The sequence below is a fragment of the Anarrhichthys ocellatus genome, unplaced genomic scaffold, assembly GCF_004355925.1.
Source record: "Anarrhichthys ocellatus isolate YVR2014 unplaced genomic scaffold, GSC_Weel_1.0 scaffold15, whole genome shotgun sequence".
Classification (NCBI taxonomy): Eukaryota; Metazoa; Chordata; class Actinopteri; order Perciformes; family Anarhichadidae; genus Anarrhichthys; species Anarrhichthys ocellatus.
Genome location: NW_022280045.1, coordinates 3,409,033 through 3,429,326, shown reverse-complemented (window position 1 = coordinate 3,429,326; position 20,294 = coordinate 3,409,033). Strand labels below are relative to the sequence as shown.

General features: G+C 44.8%; 1 protein-coding gene across 1 annotated transcript; it reads left to right on the top strand.

Annotated features, from left to right (window-relative positions):
• Window positions 1-1,123: 1,123 nt before the first annotated feature.
• Window positions 1,124-19,212, top strand: eif4g1a (eukaryotic translation initiation factor 4 gamma, 1a). The gene is made up of 33 exons (XM_031854910.1): window positions 1,124-1,559; window positions 3,338-3,464; window positions 3,556-3,642; window positions 3,863-3,895; window positions 4,446-4,466; window positions 4,780-4,959; window positions 5,632-5,731; window positions 7,556-7,716; window positions 7,966-8,058; window positions 8,730-8,805; window positions 8,905-9,698; window positions 9,996-10,128; window positions 10,218-10,306; window positions 10,483-10,663; window positions 10,809-10,942; window positions 11,184-11,303; window positions 11,977-12,375; window positions 12,533-12,679; window positions 12,767-13,003; window positions 13,116-13,220; window positions 13,443-13,766; window positions 14,036-14,153; window positions 14,246-14,348; window positions 14,510-14,907; window positions 15,036-15,157; window positions 15,307-15,479; window positions 15,635-15,760; window positions 16,188-16,269; window positions 16,364-16,462; window positions 16,781-16,924; window positions 17,063-17,144; window positions 17,406-17,546; window positions 17,788-19,212. The coding sequence occupies exons 2-33, from the start codon at window positions 3,390-3,392 to the stop codon at window positions 17,967-17,969; spliced, it is 5,259 nt and encodes a 1,752-aa protein (XP_031710770.1). The 5' UTR covers window positions 1,124-1,559; window positions 3,338-3,389; the 3' UTR covers window positions 17,970-19,212.
• The last annotated feature ends 1,082 nt before the right edge of the window (window positions 19,213-20,294 follow it).

The window sequence follows — 20,294 nt, the reverse complement described above, 5'->3', positions numbered from 1 at the left end:
AGTCATTCTTCCATTCCAGCAGCCCCTTTCATTCCGTCTGCACCTCCAGCTGCATTTACACAGACTTCAGAAAGGAATTCATCAAAAAATTTTTTGGATGAGAAGGGTGTCTGTTATAATAATATGGGCCATTGTGCTTTTGGGGTACTCTAAAAAGTCTCCAAAAGAGCTCACCCCAATCAAAAATCATGTAGATATCTGGTCATTAACAGACATGAAATGGTGTATTACTGGAAGAGTTTTCAAAGTACATGGAGCCCGTCTGGATCATTTATGTCAACACTTAGGTAATAGACAAACACATTCCTGTTGGCTGATGTTGGCATGGCCAAACAAGCCCGCTATGAGGTTAAAAATTAACTTTGGGCCTTTATTGACCGCCTGTTTGTGATATTAAATTCAATTCAATGCCCAAACACATTTTCAGAAAATGAATCAGTCAATTTGTTTGATAATCAATTCATCTTCTCTGTCATTTTCCAAGTAAAAATCAGGAACATTTTATTGTTCCAGCTTCTCAGATGTGTGAAGCTTCTACCTTTCTAGTCATATCTAATAGTTGATTTAATATTTGTGAGATAATTACTGTTTGTTGAAACTACAAGTCATTTCAATATGTAACCTTGAGCTTTGAGAAATTATATTTTTACCATTTTCTTACATTTAACGGGGAAAAAAACGATTAAGCAATTCGTACGGAAAATAACTGTCAGATTAGTCGATAATGAAAATAATTGTAATGCCAATATCCCCCTATCCATTAATCATGGGTGCAAATGAGCAGTCATCAGATAAAAGCAGAGTACAACATCTTTATTTATGTATTTCATTAGCTACATCATACTTGACAATATGATTAAGGAAAGACTTTAACACTAATCAAATGGTAACTTGTCCTTTTCAGTAGACTCTGAGGTTGTGAAGGACTTAATTCGTAATGTTGGACTAGTACCACTACAGGCTTTGTGAAATGCATGATATGAGTACGTTTGTGAGATATAATATATTATATTGTACTTTGAAAAGCAGATTAAGAGGCAAGGGTTGATGAATTGATTCCAGCTCCTGTATCACATGACCAAGGAAACGGCATCAAAATGTAATTCTCCCGGAAGTTACCCATGCGACTTCGAGGCGCACCGGCTCCATACACCAGAAACATCGCATTATGGCCTCACTCTGAGCCTCCTGATGCGACAGTTGTGTACATACCTTACCGGCAATCCGTCACCATCGACGCCTTGATCATGGACCTCCGGTCCAGAGGCTTTTTTCGGGGCCATCGGAATTGTCATTAGTGCTCCCGAATTACTATATTATTTGATTTTGAGCACTGTCACTTTTGCACGCCCGGGGATTTAAACCGAAGTGACAGTAGTAGCACTCACCCCATCTGCCGGTCAGCTAGCTAGCTAGCTCGCTAAGTCAATAGCCAAGAAGGGCATCACTTTTCTTTTGGAGTAAAGGACAAGGAAACTACAACACCACTACTTCCAGTAACAGAAGACTGACCAGAGGCTGATTTCCCGAGTTCCCAACATACTCTGTATTGATTCCTGGTAAGAATAAAACCATCTGACGGTAGAAATAATAGCTTGAAGTACACCCGAGCTTGGCTTCATTTTCGTCAAAGGCATTCAGGCTAGCTAGCTAATGCTAGCTGGTTGAACAGGCCCTACTGGCTGTCAGTGCCCATAGCTAGCTTGCTAATCTTCCCCAAAATGCTAAAATATATGAAATCAAATACATCGGAATGTCTTAACGTTAGTGAAAAGGTAGGTACTTAATATTGTGGCATTATTTGTAGCTGCGTGGCTAACGTTAGCTGAAATGACAGGTCCCTCGCTCTCGTGGCTAATCTTCAATTGGTTACCGTTACCACGAATGCTTCGTGTGTTAACGCTAGCTAGCTCTGACGCTTACTGTGGTTTAAAGACGATTTTCGCCGGTTTAGAGCTGACGTGATGATTGTAATGGTTTGACAGAAAACCTGATGTCATTTGTTTTGTGATCATGATATTGGCTCAAGCTTGATGTCAGGTTGATGGTTTCATCTGCTCGCGGATCTGGCTGGGCCTGTAATTAAATCCACCTCGTAGGACAGGACAGGGCTGGGCTGTTATCCGACATTAGCTTCACTGTAACCTAATCGCTTTCAAGTGTTGCAACGTTATGGCTAGGACCGGCTTATTTGCTGTTCTCGAGTGTCGATGAGTCAACATGTTGTCCTTTGGCACAGTAAAACCATCAAACTGAGCTCTATGTACTTTAGAGTTAAATGTGGACTCAACGTTCAGCCACGTAGCGTAACTATGCAAAATGTCTCTGGTAGTGGGACACGTAACGTTAGTGTTAGCCGGCTAGTTGGCTAACGAATCTAACCTGCTTCGGCCCGGAGTGCTGCCTTGTTAGCGGGCCAGTAAAATGTCCTTTCATCCTTTAACTTGACTACGACACAGTGGGGACATTTTCCGAGACTAGCTGTCACATTTAATGACAGTTCATAATACCGGTAGCCATCTCTGCTGACAGAACCATATGGTAGGTTAGTACGTTAATGCCCTGTCTAAAAGAAGCATGGCGTAAGCTAGCAGCTAGCGACAGTTCCTGTGGCAGCAGGTGGATGACACGTCTGCTAGTGATTCTCATCAGATTTGATTAATTCCTGTATGTCTTGTTATCCCAGCATATATACAGCCGTAATTAATATTCATGAGAAAACTGCTTTCGGTTTTGAAACGGATATCGATGTGACGTAATTTGAGTGGACTATGTGCACATGTAGCTAGCATGAACAGGGTGCATGGGAGCCACTGTTAACACAGTACATGAACTTTGACCCGAGGTATCCATTTTCTTAAATTCACTAGATACCAGACTAGTCCAAGTGATTTGGTGGCAGACACATTTTGTTCAGGCATGATCATTTAGGAATGTGTGTGTTTTTTTTTTGTAAAGTCCCTGTTTTCAAAGATTTAATATTAGCCAGCATGACCCCTTTTCTAGTCAGTTAGTTTTGGGTGGAATCCATTGCTATCTGATTGAGCAAGGAATCCGCAGATGATCTTACCATGCAATATGCAAGTAACCAACCTTTTTGGGAGGAGGTGGCGTTATCATAGGCGAAACCACAGACCACACCCTCACTGTTGGTTGAATGATGCCACACTTGAGGTTCATGTCTTACTGTGTTGAGTAATATCTAACCTGTGTGACTGCAATTATCATATGTAGATAATAACTCTGAACTGAAAGCAATTTCCTCTCAATGTCTTTCTTTAACACTTGATGACTATGCCTAATTGTTCATCTTTTTTTTATATTTCTTGTTCCTCAGAAAGGCTGGCAACACAAGGCCACCCTAATGCAGAACCATAAAAGAACGTGAAATGAACAAACCACCACAGCCTATAACGGGACCTACGTCTGTCCCTAACCCTTCCCCATCCCCTGGATTGACACAGGTGAGAGCAGTTGACCTTGTAGAATTTAAGTTGTTTTGTTAGATTAAGGGTTTGGTAACATCTATTTTTCCTCCGTTCTCTCCTTTCAAAGGCCGCCTATGGTCCTGGCCAGCCCCCCTCTCTTGTTTTTGCGACCCCTCCACCTCCACAAATGAACTCTGCACCACAGCCAAGACAGGTAAAATTCATCACCTGTTTTTGTGCCTGTTCTGCTAAAGTTTTTGCATTCAGTGTCCAAAGTGTGGTATATTTGACCTTGTATGGGAACCTTCCCATTCCTACTCTTTCACAAAGACTTCTGACACGGCTTCTTCTGCTACAAGGCTTTGGCTAAATCTTTGTGGTTTCTCCTTGAATGTCAATCTTGACTTCTTTCCTCTCTTCTGCTGTCCTCCCAGTTTGCTGCAGGCCCCCGTACTTTACACCAACAGGTACTAACACCCCTTACATCCCCACTGTCTCCTTAGTGTAATGCATGCTTTCAGTTCCACATGTTGGACAGTTGGATGAGAACGCTGTAGTGTTTATTAGATGAGGTCACTCTTCCCGAGGTCCAGTAACATTGAGTTCTATATTTCATTCTAGAAATGCATATTTTTCAAGTTGTTGTCACAATGTTTTAATAGCAGAGTTCACCCAGGCCTTATTTATTCTTTATTTTTCCTGCACATAACTATTTAATGTTAAAGTAAATTGATTTAAGGACCCGCAGCATGCTAACATAGTTTCATTGCCCTCAAAGTCATTCTTAAATAACTCAAAACTGGGACCAGCAGGACTTGTAGGAGATGTAACTTGCCGACCAGTACAGATTTGCATGTGGTTGCTTACTTGTTCATGGCTGAGATATTTTGCTGCTGCCTCTCATACTCTTCCTTCTTAAACCTTGTGATCTCAACCTTCCACATTGTCGCTTGTCTTCATTTTCACCTTAATCTCACTCCCTCTCTTGCTCTCTGCTCATGTGTTGCGCGGCTGAAGGGTGGATACAGAGCATTACAGGTAACAGCCTTTCTCTTCGTCCGTCTCCCCCCCGCTCCCTTACCTTGGGCTAACCTCGGTGTAGCAGGGAGACATGACAGTCAGTACAATTTAGACTCGGTTGTAACCCAAAAACTGAACTTGCTGTACACTTTGGCAGTTGCTGTGCGTGCTTCCAGCTGAGGTTAGGAATGTGTGCGACAGGACACACGAGCACAACACATGGGTTAGGACCACCACCCTAGTTAGGACACTAAATGCACACACAGAGCAACAGGTTGGCTTGCGCTGTGATAAACTCTTCATCCTTCTTCCTCCCGCGTCTATTCTCTAGAGTTACTATCAGAACCGACCAGCCATGGCCACCAGCGCTCCAAGGGTACAGACGAGTAGCGGCCCGCGACCTGTCGGACCCACTCACGTCTACCCGCCCAGCTCCCAGATGATGATGATATCCCAGCAGCAGCTGTCTTTTGCTGGCTCCCCTCAGGGTTACTTCATCCCCCCTGGACAGGTTGGTTCACATTAGTAATGACCCATTTGTTAAAACGACACGCATACAACTGGGCTTTCCAGTAACCTGCCGAAATGATACGGAGTATATGCTCATCATATTAACGCACTGGCCCGAATACAAGAGGATCTTTTATATACAAGTGGGGGTCAAGGTCTGCGACATGTTAATAACAGTTTGAATAGGAGAGAGTAATGGCTCCTACAGAGTGAGCGTTATTTGAAATTGTTTAGGAAGCCCAACTGGAGTTTCCTGATAGCTCATGTAGCTGGTTTTTGCTGCCACGGAGAAATTACATTTTTATGAAAATATAAATGAGTCAAAAGCAATTTCCAGATTGGGGGCCGACTCATCTGTCAAGCAGCCAAGAATTCCCCGTGTCACAGAAAGTCCTATTGGGAAGCTCAATCTGTCTGCTTCCAAGAGCCTGATGGGAGAGTGTGTGAGCATGTGACTGATGCACACAATGAAGAATTAGATGCGTTTGAAAGCAAATTTAGATGAGCTACGCAAATGTGTGAGTTTCTTATCTTCCAAAAACAGGTTTTAGAAAAGGGGTCTCGTCTTTTTTTGGGGCCAAAACAGTTCGTTACTGTGATTGACCGGACGCTCTATCAACTTAATTGTCCCATTTATTGTCGTCGTCTCTGACTCTTTATTTTGTCTCTGTAGTACCGGACCCCATACATGCCTCCTACTCAGCAGTATCCTGTGACCAGCGCTACAGCAGGCTTCTATCCGGGAACTAGCCCTGCTGAATACCCTGCGTATGGTAAGAGTTTATGACCAAGACCAGCAGCAACCAAGCACAACCATAAACATGGAGGGTAGTCATTTAAAAGGGGCGACATCTTGAACACCAGAATTGTACAGAGATTTTAAGTTGAAGCATGGAGTTTGAAGCCCATGTACAATTTCACGCCCCTCTTTGCCCATAAGGTATCGCCGGGTGTGTCGTGGTTGTGCTTCGCTGGTTGGTGTGTTGTTAATGTCTTTCTGGGTCAAAACACTGCTGTATGTGGTGGACTGCCAGTTGCATGTGGTCTGGCTTGATTCTGCTTTGGCCTTCGGTGTTCTTTCTATCTGCAGTCTCACCGGACACTGCCTTACGGGTTCCATGAAATGACTTTGAGATAAGAATTTTGTTCTTTTGCTGGATGCATGTCCGTATAAACTGTTCGGGTGGGATTTGACATTAGGAGGGATCAAATTTGAATTTTTACTGAAAAGTATCCAGGACAAAGACCGCAGCCACTGCGCTCCTGCAAAAATTGAGATTTTTATTGAAAGATATGCAAAAAAAAAAAACAGTTGACATAAGAACAAGATGCATTCAGTGACACGCGTTGAATACGTTGTTCATTTCATGGGACCTTTTTTAACACCCTGCTTCCTCTGAATCCTCTCATTAACTCATTCTGCATCTGTCTCTTCCTGCCCTCTCTCCTTCTTTCCTCCCTCTCCCGTCCCTCACTCCCTTCCTCTCGTTTGCTGCGTTGGTTCAGATCCCTCTCTTGCTGCGAGGGAGAGGCGGGGTGGTGGGGGGAGAGGGGGCGGGCGAGAGAACGGCCGTCTCTCTCTCCATGGTGCTCCTCTCACCTCCCAGCGCTACCCTGGTGAGTAGTGTGTGTGCTTGTGTGTTGGTCAGCAGGCTTTAGTGGCAACAATCTCTGTGGCACTTCCTGTCTCTGATAGCGTCGTAAATGTGTGTTGTTTTTTGGGTAACACACATCTTGACTTGTATATGCAAATGGAGAACAAAGTGAAGGTTGCATACATACAAATTATTCATTCTACTATAAATATCTTACCTTCGCCTTACCAATATGAAGAATGATATTTTGGATATTTCTTTTCCCTCTTAATGATGATCATACCACCAGACAGTACGCCTTAATTCATGCTCACCGTGTCAGTGCGGTGTAGGTTACATCAGGTTGTAGGAGTGAGCCAATAACATAAAGGCTGAAAGCAAAAACGCACTAGCCCCTGAAATCAATCTCGCCCTGATTTACTGCTAAAGACCAGCCGCCCGCCTACACGGGGCCGATGGTGAGCTGTAAAGTCTGTCTGCAGATTTCCTACTAGCTGGGCCAGAATTTCCACCGTAACAATTTCATATACTTCAGCTTTTTTATTCAATGATGTGTTTCATAGGATCACTGCGAAAGAAATCATGGATTGCAAGTTTCTTGATTTATAATCATAAGATGGCAAGTACTGTTGTCTGTGTTCGCTCAATACGCGGCACTTAAACAGTCTGCTTCTGTCCAACCTTCAGTCTGGTAAAAGCTCTTTGTGTGGATTTGTGGTTTTATTTTCCTATAGGACTCTTCACTCCGTTTTTGCAACCTGCATTTTAAATTTTTATCCAATGTTAAGGTAAAACAAAATGAGTGACCTACACCATCAAATGGCCTTGCGGTGTTTCAGAAAAACATGTTGACATAGAATCTTTGGTCAAAGCTACGGGACACAGATCTTGTAACTCCCGGATGGATGGTTGTTTTAGTGTGAAGCTGCGACTTTTAAGTATTTTCTTTTCATAAATGCTTTATTTTTTTGTTGTTTCATTCTACTACTACTACTACTACAGCAGGAGCATACTATCCAGCTCAGCCGCAGTACTCCCCGTCTGTCCAGCCGGCATCGGTCATGATCAACCCCGCCCAGCAACAGCAGCAGCAGCAGCAAGCCCCGCCTCCTCAGCAACCACCGGCGCAGTCACAAGGGCAACCAAAGAGGGAACGCAAACCGGTAGTGTGTTGCAACAAAAGGGCAGCCCGCCTCTTGTCTGAGGTCAAAAAAAAAATTTGAATAGACAGAAAGGAGTATTGTTTGTTCAGTGTGGAACTTTCCCTTTTACCTGAAAATAACAATGGTATTTATCATGATGGGTGGCGGCTATAGATCCGAAGTGACCGCATCCGTACATACCGTCTGTGTTCTAATGTCGGATATGTGTTCCGTGGAAACCTAACCAATATTTCCCCTGTCTCCTTATAGATAAGGATACGAGACCCCAACCAGGGCGGGCGTGATATCACAGAGGAGATCATGTCAGGTGGAAGGTCCACCACCACACCGACTCCCCCACAGGTAAGAAGCCTTCTGGGAAAACTCGTTTTTCTCCACTCATTTGAAGGGAGCATGGTCGTGTCCGAGGTTAAAGGCAGAGTTGATTGTAAGTCTTGAACTAATGACTTATGCTTGTGTTATTCTGGGATAAAGGTATAGTTTTAGAAATGTAAATCATCAGCTGTTCTGTACTGACGAAATGTACCGTTTGTGTGGAAAGTAGAGGACAGACAGTTTTATTGTTTAAAAAAATGTCAGGAATTTAGACTTTTGTTTTGTCTACATTGGCAGTGTGCTTATCTGACTGTGCCGTCATTTTTCCAAAAGTGGAACCAAAATGTATTCAGTTTAATGTACTAATCCTATTTCATTACACATAACACTCTGATTTAGAAGAAAATAAATGACATATGGTTGGTTCGTATGAACAATAGACACAGAAAATGGTCAGCGCTTAGATATTCTTTACATACCAGCTCCCAAATCATTTATTTGATTGCATGTTTTCATGTGTGTGCTAACATCCTATCATCAGCGCAGCATAAATCTAGCACTGAACAAACAGTACGGAGCAAATGCACACAAATATGCAGTTATTTAATGACTACATTAAACTCGTGTATTTAATTCATAAAATGGTTGTATATCTGTGTATCAGACCTAAAGAAAACGCATAATACTGTCTTCTGTAGGCCTCCGCATCAGATTTAAGTCCTGCACAGACCAATGGTGAAGTTACACAGCCGGCCACTACAGTGACTAGAAGAGGTGAGTACAGTGTCTCACTTTTGGTTTACATAAAAAATAAAAGATGCCTGTATTCCACATATTCCTTATTGTGATTATTTCATGTGTTTCATTCACCAGACGAAAACACTGAGCCCCCTGCTAGCGCTGAAACCCCACCACCTCCTGCCACAGCGAATACAGAGCCTGTGGAGGAGGCCAAACAGGAAACGGACCACCAGATGACACCACCTGCTGAGTCAGCCGCAGAATCTGTGGCCCTGACAGCTGCTGCTGAGGTGCCATCCCCTTTGAATGAGGACCTGCACTCTCCCCTCCCTGCAGCAGCATCTACTACTACTACTACTACTCCTGCTGAGGCAGAAAATACAGTCCAGACTAAAGTTGGTGACACGGTTGACGCTCCTGTCGGCCCTTCAGCATCGTTGGCACCACAAGAGGCGCCTGTCAAAATGGAAGAACCACAGGCTGCCCCAGCTCCAGCTGAGAAGGCACCCGAAAAGGAGGAAAAGAAAATGGAGGAAGTGAAGGAATTGGAGAAAGAGGAGCAGGTGGCCAGCGCTAAATTGGAGCCCGCAGTTGAGGTTGCTCCAACATTTTCTCCCGTTAAAGAGACAAAAGCAGAGACGGCTATGAAGACAGAAACTGAAGTCTCTCCGCCTCCACCCTCTGCGCAGGAACCTGCTGCTCCACAGACCCAGACCGCCACCGCCCCGAGCTCTGAACCTGAACCCACGCCCGCTGAAGCGGCAGAGCCTCTTCTCTTCAACGGCCTTCCCCAGGACACAGAGGAAGTGTCTGAGGAACTGTCTGAGGAGGTGGCATTTTTAGACACTACGCCCCTTGACAAGCCGGACGCTTCTCAATCTCAGAAATCCACACCTGTGGCTAAAACGTCAATGCCTGCCCAGGAGGTGGAGGAGGAAGCAGCAGCAGCAGTGGAGGAGGAGGAGGAGGAGGAGGAAGCAGCAGCAGAGGAGCAGCAGCAGCAGCAGCAGCAGGAGGAGGAGGAGGAGGAGGAGGAGGAGGAAGCAGCAGCAGCAGCGGAGGAGGAGGAGGAGGAGGAGGAGGAGGAAGCAGCAGCAGCAGCAGCAGCGGAGGAGGAGGAAGCAGCAGCGGAGGAGGAATCAGCAGCAGCAGCAGAGGAGGAGGAGGAGGAATCATCATCAGCAGTAGCGGAGGAGGAGGAGGAGGAGGAGGAGGAGGAGGAGGAGGAGGAGGAGGAGGAGGAGGAGGAAGAAGAAGAAGAAGAAGAGGAGAAAAAAGACGAGGAGAAGAAAGAGAAAAACGAGGATGCCCCTCCCGCCTCTGTCAGCTGTCCTGCAGAGGAATCCACTATGCAAGGTAGGTGGAGTGGATTCCTGGCTTGCATTTCTGATCATCATGTGAGTTGTGCTGGATTCTAATGTCAACACCGTGTCCTTGTCTTGAAGCTGCAACGTCTGTGCCAAAGAAGAGGAAGAACATGAAGGAGTTGAACAAGAAGGAGGCCATTGGAGACCTCCTGGATGCCTTCACAGAGGTGTGTAACAGTCCAGATGACAACATGAAATTAACATGAGGTCACGGTGTTCAAGTGTCTCAGCAGTTTCAGCTGTATCAATAATGTTTTTTAGGATATTTAATACCAAAACAAACTCTGACGGGTAACTGGGTTATCATAATACTTCTTCATCTCTTTTTGTTTTTGTGCCGCAGGAGCAAGAAGCCAAGCCTGCCCCTGAACCCTCGTCCACTCAGGCCGACCCCGTCCCTGTTGCTCCACCTAAACCTCCCGCCGAGGTTCCAGATGAGACCTGGGAGGAGAAAGAAGACAAGCAGAGCTCAGGACCTAAAGCCACACCTGAGACAACTGACCAGAAATACCAGTACAAAGAAGGTATGTTGTGATTTAAGAACGGTCAGTCGCTCCTGCTGTTTTGATGTACACCTGTAGCTATGGTTGTTATGCACACAAAAATCTAAATAGAGGTGCATAAAAAGCAAAATATATATTAAAAAAACATGTCTCGTACCTTTTTCAGAGCAATGGAAGCCGATAGACCCAGAAGACAAGAAGCGGTACGACAGGGAGTTCCTCCTGGGCTTCCAGTTCATCAGTGCCAGTATGAACAAACCCGATGGACTGCCCACCATCAGTGACGTGGTCCTGGACAAGGTAATGTCATTCATGTGGGACATTAAGGAAAAATAATATATTGAGATAGAGGCTACACAGGAAGTTTTTGTTAAGCATTTTACTGAACTGTTGATCTCATTAGTGTAACTCGTTTTTGAATATACAATGGTGATTGTTATAGAGGATGAGGAAACTTGACGTCCATCTTGTCTTGTCAGCGTTTATTGATTTTTTTTTTTTTTTTATGGACAAACTGGTAAGTTTTCCTCTTTAACTCCAGGCGAACAAGACTCCAATGCGGCCTCCTGACCCAGCTCGAATGATGAATGTTGGTCCTGACTTTACTCCCTCTTATTTGGGGAACCTTGGGAGCAGATCGGTGGGAGGACCACGAGGCCCGGTGAGGAAAAGTCTTGACCCTTTTGATTATGGCAATAATAATAATTCCTTGTTTTGTGCCTTGCAAAAGCATTCACCCCTCTTGGCATTTCTCCTATTTTGCATTTCAACCTGGATAATAAAATAGATTTTTATTTGGATTTTAATGTAATGGACCGAAACAAAATAGTCAAAATTGGTTCAGTAAAATGAAAACGAAATAAAATAAATGTTCACAAATTCTAAACAATACATTGCTGAATTACTTACTTGCTTTTTTTTATATGTGCATTGCTGGCCCCTCTTCGGTGCTATATTCTTTACATTTTTACTAACTGACTTAATGGTGCTCTGTTTAGATTAAGTGACAGATCATGTGACACTTGCACACTGGTGGACTTTAATTAACTAATTATGTGACACCTGAAGGTAATTGATCGCACCAGATCTTATTATTAGGGGCTTCACAGCAAAGGATGCACAGACAACTGTTGAGTTTGTTTGTTTTTTCATTTTGCTTCACCAATTTGACTTTTTTTTGTGTAGTTCCATTACATCAAATTCAAATAAGCCATTTTAATTCCAGGTTGTAATGTAACTAAAAACCACCAAGGACTGTGAATACTTATTCACTGTATTTGTGTTGTTGTATAAGATTTATTTTCTAAATGTGCATCCCTCTCCTTCCTTTTTAGCCGCCTGGCCCACGTCGCTCCCAGCAGGGTCAGAGGAAAGAGCCGAGGAAAATCATCCTCAGCAGCATGTCCCACGGCGAAGACGTGCAGCTCAACAAGGCCGAGAAGGCCTGGAAGCCCACGGGGAAGAAGTCCACTCGAGGCCGCGGCGCGGAGGATCCCGAAGTGGAAGACGACGATCCCGAACAGGCCAAGACTAAGGAGCTGTTCAAGCGTCTGCGCAGTATCCTCAACAAGCTGACCCCTCAGAAGTTTCAGGAGCTGATGAAACAGGTGACGGACCTGACGATAGACACAGAGGACAGGCTGAAGGGAACCATTGACCTTATCTTTGAGAAGGCCATCTCAGAGCCCAACTTCTCCGTGGCCTACGCCAACATGTGCCGCTGCCTTATGGGGGTAAGTCACCGATGACACTGAAGCACAATCTCACACTAGTTTGTTTTTATAATCGCATGTTTATAGTCGGCGTTTTTAAGCCATATAATTATCAGCGACATGAAAAATGTGTACTCAATAAAAATGTTAAAGTGTACTCGATGTTTTCCTCCTCCAGTTGAAAGTCCCCACCTCGGACAAGCCAGGCGTTTTTGTGAACTTCCGCAAACTGCTGCTCAACCGCTGCCAGAAAGAGTTTGAGAAGGATCAGGACGATGACGAAATCTTTGAGAGGAAGCAAAAAGAATTGGAGGCTGCCAAAGAAGTAAGACATGAGCTCTTTTTACCGTTGCTGTCGCAAGCCACCACAGTGTTGTGTTTTCGACTAAACCGGTCTTGTGTCTGCCCTTAGGGAGAGGAGCGGGAGCGCTTGAGGGTGGAGCTGCAGAGCGCCAGAGACCAGGCCCGCCGCCGGTCACTGGGTAATATAAAGTTCATTGGGGAGCTCTTCAAGCTGAAGATGCTGACGGAGGCCATCATGCACGACTGTGTAGTGAAACTACTGAAGAATCACGATGAAGAGTCTGTGGAGTGTCTCTGCAGGCTGCTCTCCACTATTGGCAAAGACCTGGACTTTGAGAAGGCCAAGGTAAGTAAAGCGTGAACACGCAAACATTTTACACATTCAGCCTCCAGGAATGACTTCTTTTTTTAGTATTCATGATTCCTAAAAGCTAATTTTTATGTCTTTTCCCCGTTAGCCTCGTATGGATCAGTATTTCACCCAGATGGACAAGATCATCAAAGAGAAAAAGACCTCATCCAGAATCCGCTTCATGCTACAAGACGTCATAGACCTAAGAAGGGTAAATATTAACGGGATATTGTAATAAAGAGCCAATATCAGGCATTTATGGTGGTGACTAATGCTTAGAAATATTCCTGAATGAGCAGAATTGTTTTGTACAGCGCGTGATGTAATCCACGGGGATTATGAGTCGCGTGGGAGCCATGAATGTAGACATTAAGGACGTGCGTTGGAGCGGTTACAGACTGTTTGATAACCATCTTCCATTTCTGATCGACAGTGTAGCTGGGTGCCTCGTAGAGGAGAACAGGGTCCTAAAACGATCGAACAGATCCACAAGGATGCAGAGCTGGAGGAGCACAGGGAACACATCAAAGTCCAGCAGCAGCTTCTGTCCAAGGGAAGTGGAGGAGGAGGAGGAGGAGGAGGAGGAGGAGGAGGAGGAGGCGGCGGCGGCGGTAGGATGGGAGGGAACATGGGGGGCCGTGGCTCTCACACACAAGGAGGCGGCCGGAATAGCCAGCCTCAGGATGAGGGCTGGAACACGGTGCCCATCTCCAAGAACAGACCCATCGACACCACCCGCCTCAGCAAGATCACAAAGGTAACGTCCACGTCTAACACGGACAGTTTCACTTGGTTTATTTATTTTGTACCCAGCTTCAGGTTTTCACTGACGCTTGTTCGTATAGTCAAATATAGTGTTTGTGTTTTGGGGTGCACTGTAAGAAATCCCTCCCCATCTCGCACACTTATTCTGCCGAGTCACAAGCCTTCACAATTACACTGTCTTCAGTTGAACCTGATGATATGCGACTCGCCTTAATGTGTATGCAACTTGTGTGTTGATGTAACTTGTGTGTTTACCTTCAGCCTGGTTCTCTGGACTTCAACAATCAACTGTTGGCTCCAGGGGGGAAAGGCATGTGGGGCAGCTGGGGCAAAGGCAGCAGTGGAGGAACTGGAGCAAAACCAGCAAGCGGAGAGCCGGGTAAAACACCTATTTAAAAGAAACAAAAAAAGAAGTGTACTTTTAAGCTGTTTTAGTGATTGGAGAGTTAATCTTTCCTGTTCCTTTTTTAGAGACTGGTCGTCCAGCTACCAGCACCGTCAATCGCTTCTCAGCCCTGCAACAGTCCGGTTCAGTGGCGGCTTCAACTGACTCTGATCACAGAGCTCCTCAGAGGTATTGTCTACTTTATCTTTTTAAAGATTAAATAGCCTGTAAGAATTTTTTTGACACTTCCATGTTTGTGCACGCAACCTGAGAGCAACCAGTTTAAGATTAGATTGGAATGCGCAACATTGCGAAACATGTGGACCTTTTGTGTCACTTGCTACCTTTAGGTCGAGCTCCAGCCGCGAGCGTGGTGGCGACAGAGAAAAGGGTGAGCGGGATCGGTTCGATCGCAGCGAGGGACGAGAGGGTCGTGACGGCCGGAGCACCCCAAACCAAATCACCAAGAGAAGCTTCAGCAGAGAGTCCCAGGAGCGCGGCGGGAGGACCGGCGACCTCCGGGCCTTAACTGAGCCTGTGCGTCGCGTGGCCAGCATGACCGACGATCGGGACCGAGGAAGCCGGGACCGAGGAAGCCGGGACCGAGGAAGCCGGCACAGAGGAAGCCGAGATCGAGGCAGCGGGGACCGAGGCAGCCGGCACAGAGGAAGCCGGGACCGAGGCAGCCGGGACCGAGGAAGCCGGGACCGAGGAAGCCGGGCCAGGTCTCCAAGCAAAGATCTCCAAGGTGAAAAACCCACTGAGCAAAAGTGAAGATTTGATATGGATATAATGGTATAAAGATGGAGGAAAGGCTGTGTACGCACAGAGATTGGAATACTATTTAACTCTTATTGTGACGTTTTTCCTCTGCAGTTGAGCGTGAGAGCGCTCCAACTCCCCTACCGTCTCTTCCAAAACCTGCCTTGAGTGAAGAGGAGTTGGAGAAGAAGTCGAACGCCATCATTGAAGAATACCTTCACCTTAATGACCTGAAGGTACAAACATGACGCCGCGTAAACTCTCATTCAACACAGTGAATTGTACTTAAACGTATGCTCATTATCGGGCTTAACCAGCAAAATGCTTGGAATCTGAATCCGCTCTGACGGCCGTTATTTTGTGCGTCCTCTTCCTCCCGCTGTAGGAGGCGTTGCAGTGCGTGACAGAACTCAACAGTGCCTCGCAGCTCTATGTGTTTGTGCGGACCGGCGTGGAGTCGACGCTGGAGCGCAGCACCATTGCTAGAGAGCGCACGGGCCTGTTTCTGCACCACCTGGTCAAGGCTGGGGTATTGCCCTCAGAGCAGTACTACAAAGGGTGAGCTTTAACGGATTCAAAAGTCACACTGCTTTTCCAATGTCTGAAACATTTTTTCACCTCTAGTGCATTCTGATTTACTCCTTACAGACTGAGAACATTGAACTTATTTGTGATTCAAGTGAGATTGAATGCTGTGTTGTCTGGGTCTGTAGGCTAGAAGAGACCCTGGAGGCTGCGGAAGACATGGCCATAGATATACCTCACATCTGGCTCTACCTGGCTGAACTCATCACCCCCATGCTCCATGAGGGAGGCATCCCTATGGGACAGATCTTCAGGTGAGCTGGAAGTCAGCAAAAATGAAATGTGTCTGAGCAAGCCCAGTTTCTGTACATTGTCGTCTGTCAGAAACTGATACCTTCAACCCGTTCCTCTCACCAAGAATTACATCTTTATTCTTATTGGATTTTTTTTCATTCATTGAGACGTAGAGCAACATTTTCAGGGCGTTTGGGTGTGGGAACTTTGACACCAATTTCACGCATGCAGCTCAAAATCTTCAAACATCTTCTCCCAAATAATACAGAGGTGTTTGTAGTTACTCTCATCTGTAATTCCTTCTTCACTTTTCCTTTCACAACACTCAAACTTTATTTCTTGGTGTTGAGTATAACTGTGGTTTTTAGCAATACATGAAACTGCTGAGTGATGGAATAGTTCATGGAAAGTCCAGAGCATAATTCAGCGTGTGTGTGTTGTCTTCAGGGAGATCTCCAAGCCTCTCGTGCCTCTGGGGCAGGCCGGCGTGCTGCTGGTGCAGATCCTCAAGTTGCTCTGCAAAGAAATGGTACGTCCTTCACGAATCCACCCGCTTGAGTGCGAACTTTCACATCCGTTTCATTTCATTACTCATCGGATTTAATGTTTTTACCACCCGTCAGACCCCGAAGAAGGTCGGGGCAATGTGGACCGCGGGAGGCCTGAATTGGAGCGATTTCTTGCCCGAAGATGAAGACGTCAACAAGTTCGTCACTGAGCAGGTCTGTAGGCTGAAGTAGTTCAAGACAGTGAAACACAAACGACTAAAAACAACCTCTTGGGCTGTTTTTGGGGGTGACACAAGTTTGGTGGAGGCATTGGGGAAATAACATAAAGGGAGACGGTAAGCTCTCATACAGAGAAGGCTTTGAATGAAATTCCGTCATACAATGTGCCAATATTTGCCTTACGTATCTGTTAACTAGTTTAATTGCAGCAAATTATTGACACAAATGCCGACCTACCGGCAATACACACTTAACAAAGAATTAAAAGCCAACAAACCTATGAACCTCTTCTTTGTTTGTTGCGTGATTTAGAAAGTGGAGTTCACCACAGGAGAGGAGTTGGAGTCGAAGGAAGTTGATGAGAAGAAGGTCCTCACTGGAGAGGAGCTCGGCAAACAGCTGGAAAGACTCTTCCAGGACAAGGCCAACAACCAGCGCATCAGAGACTGGGCTGAGGTGTGTTACACGTACCGGTGGTGTGGCTCATGTTCTAGTTCAGACATGGATATTCCATGTGGTTCATTCCATATAAAAGTTACAGGAGTCTTTGAAGTTTCCCCTGTTCAACTGTTTTGTTCTTCTTCTTTTTTTCAGGCTAACTTGGACGAGGAGCAAACCGCTTCCAACCAGTTTGTACGAGCATTGATGACGTCAGTGTGTCAGTCTGCCATCATATGTAAGTATGACTCATGCGGCATGTGGAAGTAAAGGCTGTTGGCAGAAATGTGTCTTTTGTGTGTTAGTCACCACTGTTGGCCTGTTCATCTCACAGCGGCCTGTTCATCTCACAGCGGCGGTATGAGTTCTTCATGTTTAACATGTTTTAGTGTTACGATACATCGATGTTCCGTGATGATTAATCTCACCAACGCAAATCACAGCATGGGATACAAGACGGTCGGGTCCCAGTCTCTGAGTTTGCCTCTCCTTGTTTCAGGTGACACCCCGTACAAGGTGGATGCACGGCAGATCAACCAGAGGGCCAGTCTGCTGCAGAGATACCTGTCTGATGAGCTGAAAGAGCTGCAGGCCCTCTACGCCCTCCAGGCTCTGATGGTGCACATGGAGCAGCCAGCGAGTGAGTATTAATCTAATGGGAGAGGGGCCAGCAGTAATGTGCTGGGGCTAAACGCACAGAGGTGGACAAAATAACAGATACCTTGCCATGCAGTAGCCCGCCAAACATTATCGTGTTTTATCACCACCAGCAAGCGGCACAAACTCAACTGTATGAACTTTTTCCTCCTCCTCTGCAGCAAACTGTCTCTCATTACATTCAATGCCAGATCAATACTGACCTCTGTATCCCGTCTCCGTAGACCTGCTGCGGATGTTCTTCGATGCCCTGTACGACGAGGACGTCATTAAAGAGGAGGCCTTCTACAAATGGGAAACCAGCAAAGACCTCGCGGAGCAAACGGGCAAAGGTGTGGCCTTGAAATCAGTCACCGCCTTCTTCACCTGGCTCCGCGAGGCCGAGGAGGAGTCCGACAAGGAATAAGACTGAACTGAAAGCTGCCGCCGCCCCCCCCCCCCCCCCCTCAAGGCGGGCTCTGCAGGCGGCTGCAGAGAGTCAGACAATATTGCCAGAGAGGCAGACTCAAATCAATCCTCAATGAGGATATATCTTATTTTATTTTTTCTTTTTGTTGAGGGATGGACTCGGAAAACAATCATTTCTCTCTACCCCTCCCTCTCTTGCTTCCTCATTATGTCCCCACCTGCTTGTCACAGCAAGTGTCCTCAGCAAATAAACTTGAAAGCTGACGCAGCGGGATTGCTTGTTGCGAGGTGTGAGGTATCCCACGTTACTACAAAACTCTTTTTCTCACAAGAATACAAACCAACCGGCTGCTTTTTATGGTTCTAGATAATTCTAATGCCTGACATCCTATCTGATCTGCAAGCGTAAAACCACGTGGTGTAGTGGGTTCCCTGATACGTGGGTATCGTCATGCCATAATGTGTGTTCAATCCAAACTCGGCTCTTATGTCTTTGTCCCTTACTGGAGTGTGCAGCATGGCTGAAGTGTGTTTCTATTAATGATACAGTGGACGAAACGTCGATAGAAAAAAAATGTACATGAACTCATCTTGATTTGATGGATGGAGTTTTTAATGCAAAGGTCGTCTCTTTTCTCTTCCTGTTTCCCCATCATGAATTTCGGGAGGGCAGAAACACGGATTGGTGTTGACCTTTGACTACTTAGGGGTGGTCTTAATGCTTCCTTTAAGCCATCCTCTCCCATCCCCCAGTAGTGAACCACACTGACTCTTCATCTTTACCTCTTCTATACTTAAACCCGAGCTGTCGTAGAGGACACTTAATGACCCAATCACCGGTAAAACTTGAAATCGACAGAAAATTGACTTGATGAAAATATATAAAGTTACAAAAAAAGAAAAAAAAACACAGAAATGATCCGAAAGCCTTTTCTACTTCAAGTGGAAACTTATTTCAGGAGCGTTCTGTAAATATATAATAATTAAAAAAAACGTCTTTTTCCGTTTTATTTTTCAGAAACAAATTGCTGATGTAATTGCAGTGTATACTTTTCCAACAGAAACAGCAGTTGTCCAGATGCAGAGAGGTGCTTTAGATAATCCATTGATTATTAATTGTGGAATTTTGTAAATATTTTTTTTTGCTTTCTTTATTTAAGAAATTATTGCTTCTTTTGCATCGGAAACTGGAAAGATGAGGTAATGGAGCATTGCAAATAAAGGACTTCTTAAGTTGCTGAGCAGAGTTTTGCTTACGTCTGTCTGACGCCCCTGTGGTTTGAATGTGTGTGTGTTTATGGTTCAGAGGACTGACCTCATTAAGGGGACTGGTTATCAGCCATGATGTCACCGATGCAGTAAAACTATGAAGCTTGAACCACAATCCTATGATGACTTCAAATGTCTGAAAGGAGTGTATAGATATACAACATGGTAGAAAACTGAGAAAGTGAACACATCCTCACAGAAGGTGGAAGCTGAATGTTCAGCATTTCTTTACTTAAATATCAAAATAGTGTTGATTAATCTGCTAACAATTAATATAATTAATTTACCTGGGGCTCCAGATACAATTCAGCACTGTTGCAAAGACGTTAACTCAGTTTGTGGTATTTCAATGAAACAAAATTATTTAGCAATATGCTCCATGTAAAGGAAATAGGACATTAAAAATCTTTAAACTATATTTTCTCACAATGTAAGATAACTCTCATGGCCCTTAAAGAGTAACACTTGGTTCAACTCTATTTAGCATTAATAAACATATAGGCTATACTTTTAATAAATGATTTATAATATGTTACAAAATAGTTTAATTGTGTTTATTGTTGTATTGGTCTAAGATAACTCAAATTGTAAAGCAACCATAACTGGATGCTTGTGTATAAACAATGAATGACAATATAGTGAAACAGTTTTAAATCATACAATAAGTGTCTATGAGAAGTTATGGTTGTTGAAATACTGTACATTACCAAACACCTTAATATGTCCTTTGTCTTCTGACAACCACGTTACACTGATAGTTTGAAATACCACAAACCAACAGAGTGGATGTGGGGCTGGTTGGTAATCCAGCGTTGTACGCACGTCTCGTTTTATTTTTAAATAAGTCTCTTGTTCTGGGCTACATAACTGGACAAATAAGGTCAAATTGGCATGATGGCAGTTTCTTCTTTTTTTTTTTTTTTTTTTTAAATCACGAAATTATTTTTGGATCCTTCGAGCGTTTTTCCGTGATCTCAGACTGCAGTAAATGTCCACACATACACCGCATGTCCACCCTGCATGCGTCCTGTTGAGTCTGTTCCCCAAATGACTG